The sequence below is a fragment of the Ipomoea triloba genome, chromosome 4, assembly GCF_003576645.1.
Source record: "Ipomoea triloba cultivar NCNSP0323 chromosome 4, ASM357664v1".
In the NCBI taxonomy this organism is placed as follows: domain Eukaryota; kingdom Viridiplantae; phylum Streptophyta; class Magnoliopsida; order Solanales; family Convolvulaceae; genus Ipomoea; species Ipomoea triloba.
Window position 1 is genome coordinate 4,552,546 of NC_044919.1, and position 11,771 is coordinate 4,564,316.

Below are 11,771 nucleotides of genomic sequence, written 5' to 3' on the forward strand. Positions count from 1 at the left end.
CCTCTTTAACATCACTTAACACGGTTTATATAGACGGAGATGGGGAACAAGTTCCAAGCTCTTTTGCATGTTCTCCATGTGTCACAAAGCAGTCAAGCATCTTGGTGAACGGGCGATGATCTTGCAAATTAAATTTGACTAAATAAATTTGACAAGTCACATGAATAAAATGTGACTAGCCTTCACATAGTCAATTAGTTAAGCTTGGGAATGATTTATCGATCAAAGATCAAGCCATACTGTTAATTTTTCCAAGCACAAATGTAGTTGGTAACTTGTGAGTTTCTCTTAAATGGCAATCGGATAATGACACATAAAATGATTGGTGCGTTTATCGAATAGAATATTGGTATAATGAGGTTAATTATATTATATTATTTTGTGTTATGATAATGAGACCGAGAGGTCTACAATCTACAAATAATGCGACCGGTAAGTAGACTTATACACTCTCAAGGTCGGAAAATACAATTACGAGATTGAGAAATACACTAACGAGCTCAAGAAGTACAAAAATGAGGTTTAAAAAATACAATTTTAAACCCTTTAAAACAAGTGGATTGCCAAATAACTCTATAGCTAGGCACTGACAAACAGTCTTTAATTATCACCTTTGATTAATTTAATGTGAGCCTTGAACTAAATAGTTAAGTCCCGCAAGGCATTCAATATATTATTGTACATGTGTTGTGAACTTGTGATTCCAGGCTTCCATCGTACTGTGGGCGAGGCCACAAGCTCATAAATGACTTAGTCGGCAATAGATAGAAAAACATGCTGGTGATCACAGCAAGAAACAACAAGATGGAGACTCATACACTAACATTGTAACTCATGATTAAGAAAGTGTCATATCTTCTACTTCTTGATTTGATCTTGGCCGGGAACAGGTGTATAGATGAAGTGAACTTTGTCTCACTAGATTTCGAGTTGTTCTTCCATCTTAATTTGTTAGAAACATTTGTAAATTATTATCGTGATTGATATGCATTCTGTATTTTTTATTGGAAAATATTTTTAAATTATATATTATTGTGATTGATACACATTCTATATTATATTGTTTATTGGGAAATTTAAGTGTACAATCTTATAATACTATTAGGACTATACGGGATACTGTAAACACTTGTACCTGATGTAACCAAATATATCATGGATAGTTTGTACGTGATACAAATTAGCACAATAACAATTGATATAGGGTGAGCACAATTTGGTTCCTTGAACCAACAGTTTTAGTTGGAATCTCCAGTTCACCTGACCTCTTTTTAGTTTTTCAATTTTTATTTTCGAAATTACTTAAGCTAAACATTTCGAAGAGTTTTTTTTTTTTTTTAATTATAAAATAACGTTGATGTTTATTAGTTTGTCACTATTCCAAGAGAGGGAAAAAAAGAAAAAAAAAAGATGATGATTGAGACTAGAGGAGTACTAAAGGCCAAAGGCAATGTAAGCAGAGGTCTAACCCACCCCCAGACCGACATTATTATGGCATGAAACTATGCCCACTTCTTCCCTGGCTCTCAGTAGCATTACAGCAAGACAGACAATGCAAGCAGAGAAAAAATGGACATGTGAACCGTATCCATCTTAGCTGCAAAACCTGTCCCTACATCATGACATGATATATGAGATAATAATATATAGTAGTTGGATTAACTACAAAGAAAACAACAATAATGTTTCTTGTGTTGTTAGTTCATAGGACTGATATTTGAGCTCATCACCTCACCTCCCCTCCCCCACCATTTTAACAAGCTTTTTACACTATATATGTCAGTCTTTTTCTTGGTGCAACCACCCAAATGCATTAGATCCAGATCCAATTCCATGGGCTCTTAATTATATATTATCATTGTTTTTGGGGGTGCAATGAGTAGGTCTTAAGTATATGAGACACCTTAGCTTTAAGCCGACTAATATTCCTTGTTTGCACCGGGTTGGTTGTTCAATTAAGAAATCAAACAAAGTGCTGTCATATTGGTTTTTTCATATAAGAAAGGTTTTGAACTCCTGACATCTCTTAAAATCAAACAAATTATCTATTAAAATTAAAAGTTTAAAACCTGGGGGTGTGATTAAGTGACAAGAGATTCATCCTCTTTGACCAAATGGTTTGATCATTGACATTGGGTATGAAGCAGTCTTAAATTTTCAGACGCTCTATTACACTCAAATAGATACATACAATTCAGTGGAGGATTAGTTACTATGCTCGACTGTGAAAATACTGGTTACACTAAAAACAATTATTAATTTCTTTTTTAAACCCTTGAACTAAACACCTTCCAAAATGTTTGCCTATAAACATGTGAACCCTTAAATTGAGCACACCATTTTTCTCTATCCCCTCGAACCTCTCTATACTAGGACTCTACCCTAACCCCCCTCTCTCTCTCTCCCCCAACTCTAAAAACTCCCCATGACTTTCATTCTTTAATGTCTTGTTGTTTTTGTTTAATTTTGATGCAGTTGTGAGTTAATGGGGGAATTGAAAATGGGGCACGGCAAATGTTGGTGGGTTTTGTCCAAAGAGTGCTCGATACACGTACGACTAGGAATAGGATGTGTCCTTAATCACTCCTCTTGGCCGACCCCATCCATCCATACTGCAGACAGCTAGCCAACCTCACATGCTGCCATCCTCACACCACACCACATCATGCCTTCATGATATGATTTTATAGCCATTTCTTGTCCTTAATTACTACCCATCCATCTAATTCTTTCCTCAAAACCAAGTGATGATGATTTCAATCCTAACCTTTGTTGTGTTTGTGTTTGTGTTGTTTGTTGACATTTTATCTAGCTTCTCATGCTTTTGTATTGGTTTTTATTGCTAATTCGTTGTCATTTACAGAAAAGTCTCTAATTGTTATTCAAATGTGTGCAATGGGTGAAGTTCGCATTGTACATAACAAAGGATTACAATGAGGTAAATCAGCCTAGCTAAAAGCCTAAGTTGTCCTGACGGGCTCAAGTAAAAAATGCCAATATATAACTCTCACCAAGAGTCATACTTGTAACTTTCTCACAGGGTTAGGAGTATGGACCGACCCGCTACGTAAATTCACTGCTAGAAGAAATTAAATACAATTAAAAAAAAAAAAAACTAGATACATTACAACGTATAGGATTCCATTTTTAGTTTCAATACCATTGGATTTAATTTGTGAGTTGTTACGTTTCAAATGTAGGTCAATAGCAAACTTATACAATCGCCCTACTTTAATACTAATTGTCATATCAAATGCTTATCGTTACACCAAATTACAGTTGATAATAAATGTTCAACTTGATTTCATTATGCTTGCGTAGCCGTGGGCGTCATATTTCAAAAGCACGACGATGACAATGTGTTAGACTACTTCAAAATCTAAACTTCCCCACATTTATACCTGATTAGGATGAAGAGTATGTAGCAAGTTTTTAAAATTCAGGTGCCCAATATCCAAGAAACGACTAAAAACTAAAATTAACTACTCAAAAACATACCACGTGCGTGTGACCACAAGAAAATAACTCAATTAACTATTCACATCAGCGACATAAGCACACCATATGTCACTCGACATCAAATTATTTGACCTCGATACACACAACAACATTTATAAACTATTGACTAAGATGGATAACAACCCAATATACTATATGCCAAAATTTAATAAAAAGAAAAAGAAAAACACACACACACTAGTATAGATGTCTCTTTTAACAGCCCCCATTCCCCAGCACCCCACCACCATGAATACAATAGAAACACAACCAACTATGGTTATAATTTGTTGGCATAGCTAGGCACAATATGTATATGTAGGTAGGTGTCTAACTAGGTTTCCTAAGTAGCCCATAAGTGGAGGTCCATGATTGGGTTTACAATAAATTGGCAGCTGCTAGTGCAGGGGCTATTGTTAACCAAACGTAGCTTTCGATGTTGAGAAGGAAAGATTGGAAAAGGTAACATACGAGAAAAAACATCCACATGCGATGTATGGCATAGGTAGGTCCTGTGGTCTCTACTTTGCCATCGGTCTTTTCGGTTGAGCCATCTTGCCGTGCTTCTGCTCTCACTTTTAATGCAAAACCTACAAGTGTATGTGTTAATCATCCCCCATTTATTACTTTCCAACTGTTAAACATCCTCACTATTTTGCAGCATTTCATGGTTTCAACCCACTTAATTGGATGGCATGGGCCTATATAGAGTTGTGGATATTGAATAATTCACAACTAGATACATATAATCAAGATTAAATAGGAACGATTCTGGGACATAGTTCAGTGATAAAAGTATGAGTGTGAATAAGTAAAATCTTAAGAAATAAAGAAGCATTATTCAAATATTGTGCTATTGCACGCCACGATTTACCTCCTCTCAAGAGTTCCTCAAGGCAGGGGAAGGAATCCCTAGGTTTGTAGTTTAAACTTAGGATTAAATAGGAACTATATATATTACCTGTAAGAGGTGTGAATTAATATGATTCGGTCCATTTAAGATGATTAATGATTAGAAAATAAGGGGAAAAAAATGATGTGTCAATTTTTAATTATTACAAAATTTGACCCTACCTTTTGAAAGTTTGTAAATTTATGAAATTGACCTCACTTTTTTGGTCATTATTTTTCTTTATCTTTGACCGTTAGATTTACTAGATTAATGGCTCGCATTTGTCTACACTTCTTACATGAAAACTTTGTTCTCATGGGTGGTAGGGCTTATATAGTGAAATTTTGAGTTTGTACGAAGTACAAAGTTAATATTATCACTATGCTTTTTGACTTTGAATTTATACAAAAGGCATGACGTTGATCCGCATCTTAGCCTTTATGTCATTATGCGTGAGTGTGGGGGGTGTGGGAGGGGGGAGCGGGGAGGATTCTATCATGTCAATATTTTGTGGAAGCTTTATGTTTATATCATGTACTGTGGAGCGTAAAAGGCATTGATGACAATCTCACACCTTAAATATTAATATATACGTTGTATTATTATGTGTGAAATTATAAGTATTTTATAAATTTTAGTTTGAAAAGATAAATATCCCGTATTAAAGTGTTTTAAATCAAGTTTTTGCATGAAAGTTAGAATCAAATGAAAATTGGTGTCCATATATGTGATTACCCCCCTATAAGACATCACATATTTATTAGTTTATGTAGTTGGCGTTGTTAAACATAGACTTTAAGTTTGTTTTTTCCGTTGTACTTAAAATAAAGTACTTAAATAGTTAAATGTTACGGAGTATTCTTTATAATTTTTTTTCCCAAAACAACTAAACTGCTTTAAATAATTTTCATATTCTCTTAAAGTACACATGCACACTACATTTATCTTTTAGAATTTGTTTTTTTAAAATTGTGTCGTATACTTTATAAAAATTGTACTTTAATTTTTGCTTTACTCAATGTACATAGAGGGACAATACGACTTGTAAAACAACATATATATAATTTTATAAAACATATGACAGTGTAACTAGCAATATTATAAAATTCTTTTGATTATCTATTAGTAAAATTTTTTTAGTAATCAGAGAAATCCTCCGTCACTATTCATGGTAGATGCTGATAGAGTTTAAAATTGTGATTTTTTTAGTGCTGCTGATTCTGTTACAATGTACTATCTGTTCATAACTACTTTCTCAACCTACTGAAGCACAAAGAGTCAATATCACCTCTATTGATGCTCAAACCCACCTTTTTTGTATGAGAATGCAATTGAGTGTCATTAGACCATAAGATCTTGGTAAATTTGTGATTTTTTAATACGAGACTTTATTACACAATTTTATAAACATTAGAAGCAAAGGGTTTTGAGGGTTTTGAGGTCTCACTCTGGACACTGCCACAGAATCTGCTCACCTTTTAACCCATCTGAATCATTCACTTTTGCACCATGAGTTTGGATTAATATTTTCAACTGTCTGGTCAAAAACGTCCGCTTTATAAAACCTGACATGTTTTCTGATCTGAGGACACTTTTTATTAGCAGTATTATTATGAAAAGTCTTATATAACAGTAATTTAACCAACATCCCATTCATCGTCCGTTAACGTTACCCAGCGGTGGCGAATACGGGGGAGTAACGGCTGGGCCAAGGCGGCAGCGGCGTGGGGACAAAGGGGCCGGGGAGGAGGACGTTGACTGTTTCCGTAAACTGATAAAAGTAAAGAGGGGGACACGTGTCAGGTGATGACGGGGGAGGTGACGTACGGATGTGTCCCTTTTGTGCACTCAACGACTGACTTCCCTTTATCGAATCTCTGTCGCGTTGTTACCTCTTGGGGTCAGAGGAGAGTGAAGAAACTACAAGCACAGTGGGTGGGGGTTTTAACGGTGGTGGGGGATCCACCTACCCAACCGTGTGGACCCCTTTATCCTCTTGACACGCCACTCACCACTACAACACCAAAAAACGCATTTAATGTGACAACTCTCTTGCATCCCAATTCATTTCCAATTAATTTTCAATTTCAAACACTAGCTATCTCCGCGTAAACAGCTCAGTTGGTCACAAGAATGAAATTTAAATACAATAATCCGAGATGAAGTCTCATCAGCAGTAATGAGGGAAGTTCCTTGTGCGCAATGCCAATTGCCTGGCCAATTTGAGTATGATTGTTGTAGGATAAACTATTCATATACTTACCTGCTCTAGGTATGTCCTGTCTTAATAAATCATACGCCAACTGTCCAATCAATTTGACTATGATTGTTCTAGAATAAACTATCCATATACTTACCATTTCCTTCATTTAGTCAAGATCTTCTCTAATATGACCTATATTATCGTAGTTTGATAGAAAGTTATAACGTCTCCGGCTTACCCACCTAGGTCAATATTTCATTTTTCTTCCATTCCTATTAACGTAACCCAAAAACCACTTATGTTTGATTTTGTTACGAAATTTATAATTTCCACGATAAATCATGAATTTTGCCATCACGATATGTGTTGACATTGAATTATATAAGTTGAGTCAAAAGATTTGAATGGAATACATAACAATGTTAGGTTTCTTACACTATGACTTGTGTTACATGTGTGAACCTCATGATATAGGGAATAGTGTAAATTCAACTATATCACAGTACAAAATTACCCTCCACTGGCATACCTAATAAGCCCAGTATTTTGGCATGCCCTAACCCCAAATGTATATGCCCAAAAAGATAAGCCCTTTTCGTAATGGTGGGCTTCTGTGTATTAATATTATGTGCAAGAAAAACCCATTGAGCTCTGGCCCAAGTCTCTTGCAGAAATGTGAAATTGAAACAGTAACTAAATTCATTGTGGGGGTTTTATATGACAAGTATATAATGTGGTGATGACACCAAAAAAAAAAGGGTGATATCATGAATATGACCCCAAAAAAATTAATTTAGTTTATTTTGATAAATAATTTTTTTTTTTTTCGCATATAACATTCGTTATTCCAACAATTATGAGATTAATGGAAAAATTATACTCTGCACTCTGAGCCAAGGACCTTGTGGTCCAGTGACATCAAACCCTTCCCTTTACACGGGAGGTGGTGGGTTCGAGACTCTTGTGCTTCAATAGGTTGAGAAAGTAGTTATGAACAGATACTGCATTGTTTAGTATATTATAAGTTTTTTTTTTTTTTTGTGTAATACAAGTTTATTTTTAATAAATTCTTAATATTTATACAAATTTATCTCTAGTGTATTACAAGTCAAAATGAAAGTATAGTATACTAAAACTGATCTTATAACAGACTAAAAATGAACTTGTATCATGGGTAAATTTTGCTACATGAATCGCAATCCACAATGTTACCATTAGTAACCCGCTTATTAATTTACTCAAAATGTCTTATTAGCAATAGGATTTTATAGTACCCTACTTTTTTTTTGGGTGACAAAGGAAACCCACTGTTTGAAGGTGTGTACTAAGTAAACCCCACCTTGTGATCATAACCGACAATGGATCACGATGAGATAAACCAGACTAGATTACTCATAGTTGACTAGCTCAAATTAAGAGGGCTGAAATTTGAACTCGTGATCTTGGGATTACAAGTTTGTATCATTAGTCATTTAGTTGGGGTTATCCCATTACCTTACTTTCTAATGCGCTGAATATGCGTCAAATAACTTATTGGCCTTCAAATGTTGGTAGCAAAGTGAAATTTATTCACTTATTTTGAATTCTTGATCAATTAAACCATGTCCAAGACAGTTTTTTTTAAAAAAACAAAAATTTTAAAAACCTCTATTATTGTGATGTTCGTCGGTCATCTCCACTACTACGTAGGCAACAGGTACATAAATTGTCACGAAGTCTGCCGACCAACAACTTTGTTTTGTCCTAAATTATCAAATGCCAACAAATGCATTTTGCTCTGCCGGGCCACCATCCTTGCCCAGAAGAAGAAGGAGAAGCCGCATATATGCAATGCATCACAGGCCCCTACTTTCTCCATTGTACCGTCTCCCGCCGCCCACTGCCCGTTATCTGTCGCTACCCGGATCATCATCCCTGTTTTTCTTGGCCCAAACCTTAACAACAAACAATATACATCTGAAATCTGTTGTCTTACGTTACCTTCAAATGCCAGACCCCATCTTTTCATCATCATCCTCAACGACAATCTTTTTTTTAATGGTTTTTGAGGTTTAAATTTGGTGGGTGTTGCCAGCCATGGCTTTGGTGTCTGCCTGTCCCAGCGACAACATAATAATGGACTTGTCATTCGAGACAAAGATGGCGTTAACTAGCCCGAAAAGGGGTGACCGAGTATATGATTCTTGTGAACACATTCTTGATTGATATATCATGACGAGCAATCTGAGTTTTTGCTACTTTGCACACTCTCAAACAGTGATTGTAAATTTTCTTTAACCAACATGGTTGGTGTGGTAGTTCAGCACCTCATCCCTTAAACATGAGGTTGGGGCGTGATCCCTACCATGTGAATGGAGCAAACTATTTGGCCAGTTTCCTACTATTTAGTCTGCTGACCATTGGGACGAAGGATTAATCCCCCGAATATCGGCTGGGGGACATATTGGGAAAAACCCAAAAAATTGTAAATTTCCTTAAAAAAAAAAAGAAAAAAAAAAGATGGCTTTAGCTGTATTCAAGAGTGATGCATAACTGGACACAATAGCTGAGTGAGTTAACATTAATGGGGGAATTCATCAATATTGCATCTCCTTAGTACCTAGTTACAACTTGCAGAGTAAAAAAGGACAGAATTTCCATGTGGAGGGAGTACAAGGATAGCAACATGTGCATATGCTAAAAGATCATTTTTTCCAAGTAGTAAATATACAAAAAAAAAAAAGACATCCCTCCACAACAAAAATCTAACAGTTTGAAGTTAGCATCTTCAGGTTCATCAGTATTTTCTTCATATCCTAATAAGCTTTTCTATGCTGCAGACCCAATTTTCGTCGAGAGATTTCATGCATCTGAGGGTACCCAAGCCGCCCCATCTCCCGGCCAGCTCAACTTCAATGCAACTCCTTCATGGCATGGAACATACTCCTGTTATCATAAAAGTACGCATTTAATTAACCAAGTTTCCTAGTTCAAAGCTTCTTCTACATCAAGCAGACATATATAGAAGAACAGAATATAGTTTAAAGCTCTGAATATGGTGCTAAACATGGTGGAAAGAGATTTTTCTACCCTTTTCAAAGTAAAAGAATGATATCATCTTGTTATGGTAAAATGGGATAGTTATAGAGCTCTTTCAATGAAGGGATAAAATGCAGGCATCTTATATGGTTTTAGCAGGATTAGAATTTAGAAATTACCTCCATTTTCTTGACCAGCTCCTTGGCTGTAGGTGCAGATACGATGATATGGCGAGCGTTTGGGCTGATGAAGCCTTCCTCCACTGCTTTGTCAATGAACGACAACAATGAATTGTAGTATCCATCAACATTCAGCAACCCCACCTACAAAAACACACACATTTTGTGGCTGTCAGTTCTGAAGGTGTTGTTGAATACAATGAAAAGCTCCTTAATTTTTTCCAGAACTAATCTGAGAAATTGTCATCAAGGCATACCGGTTTATCGTGAATGCCAAGTTGAGCCCAGGTAATCACTTCCAGTAGCTCCTCGAGTGTACCATAACCACCTGCACATAATTGTCAAGAGCTAGTTACAAGAGGCTTAAAGCTTAAATAAGTAAATTTATTCTCAAGAAAAAAAAGTAAAGTTAGTAGAACCATAACTTACTAGCTAAACTCAACAAGTCCATGTCCAAATAATAGTTTTTAAGAAAAGCAATAGGAAATCATGCTAGCTTTCACTTTGATTTACCAGATAATATTTAAGAAAGGACTAGAATACTTGCTGCATTTTGATTATGTGATGATTAATGAAGATGTTTTGGAACAGACTTGAATATTCATTGTTGACTTGTTGTGTTGGTGATAGAAAATACTTGGTCTCAACCTTACTTCCATTTCTCAAAATCAATAGCATCCTTTGGGCAACCCCAGCCAAGTTTGTCGGGTTGTTGACTTGGTAACCACAAGGTTACATGTTTGACTCTCAGTGGGAGCAGCCAATTGGCCTTCTTGGTTTGAGTTGGTCAGCTATAGACAACCTAAACTGGTTTACTTTCTTATGGTCCTTTCCTGGCAAGGATCACAATGCAGAGTTTACCCCGTACACACCTTTTGGTAGTGGGGATATTTATGATCCTCTACAAGACTTTCATGTTAAAATGTCTCTGAGAAGGTATGCTGGCATGGTTTTGACTATGAGAAGAGTTGAGTAGGGTACTTAACCAAGATTCACCAACAATGAGAAAAATGGGTAGTGTTGATTTCTTGGGAAACTATAAATTCCTTGAAATGAGTGAAACATTACATAATAGGTTGCTAGGTAGAGCAGCTAGTTTGCAATACCAGATATGTGAAACTCCTGCAATTTGGACTTGTTTCTACTTATGACAAGTAAAGATTTGTGTAGTTGACACCACAGAGAGCTGTGATAGCAACAATGAAAGAATATAGTAAATGACAGGAGTAGGCTCTCACAGAGACTAGCTCTGATTTTCAGTGCAAGATGTTGATGGGTCAACAAGTAGGGCTTTAAAGTTTGAAGTGTAGCACTCTAATCATGAATCTTGGGAGCTGTGATTTGCTTCAAAGGGCAGACTGTTCTTGGGGTCATTTAAGCTTAACACAGTTGCTTTCATAGAAATACATGTTTCTGTTTTTAGTATCATAAGTCCAAAACCCAAGAAGGCAGAAACCACATTCTCCCTTTAATCTTGTTGTGTTGTCCATATTACAGATATAATGTTCCCTTGCCCACAAAAGACGAAATTCTGTATCATTGTCCACACAATCTACCACTCAAGAATCAACTGAACTGTCCGTAAAGTCAGATTTAATGTACCCTTTAACCCATTGTCTTTTCTATGTTAAAATATTTTCTAAAAAGATGAAAAAATCAAAGAAATAAATTGATGTAGCATAAAGCAGGCAGGGCCTTTAGTTTCAGATGATTTGCCTAACAATTTAAGTGAAAAGAGTGACATATTGGTCTTGCAGAGGTCTCATACCAACCTGGTAAGGCAATAAAGGCATCTGAATGTTTTGCCATCTCTGCTTTTCTTTGATGCATATCTGCAACAGCCTTCACTTCCCCTACTGTTTCACCAGTCAACTGTGCAAGAAAGAAAAGCATCCCAGAAAGAACAAACATTAATTACAAATTGACCCCCATTGGGTGGGGTGAGTGGGATGAAGAAGACAGTTGGGAAAAGGGGGGGGGG

At 36.1% G+C, this 11,771-nt stretch overlaps 1 protein-coding gene across 1 annotated transcript in view; it reads right to left on the bottom strand.

Moving 5' to 3' along the window:
- Positions 1-9,126: 9,126 nt before the first annotated feature.
- The window catches only part of LOC116014767 (cytokinin riboside 5'-monophosphate phosphoribohydrolase LOG3-like), a 4,870-nt gene continuing 2,225 nt past the window's right edge, over positions 9,127-11,771 (bottom strand). The window contains exons 4-7 of the mRNA XM_031254718.1: positions 11,563-11,662; positions 10,048-10,118; positions 9,791-9,934; positions 9,127-9,518 (exon numbers count right to left, since the gene is read on the bottom strand). Of these exons, the coding sequence (XP_031110578.1) occupies positions 9,435-9,518; positions 9,791-9,934; positions 10,048-10,118; positions 11,563-11,662 (399 nt within the window). The 3' untranslated portion in view covers positions 9,127-9,434. The remainder of the gene's footprint in view (positions 9,519-9,790; positions 9,935-10,047; positions 10,119-11,562; positions 11,663-11,771) is intronic.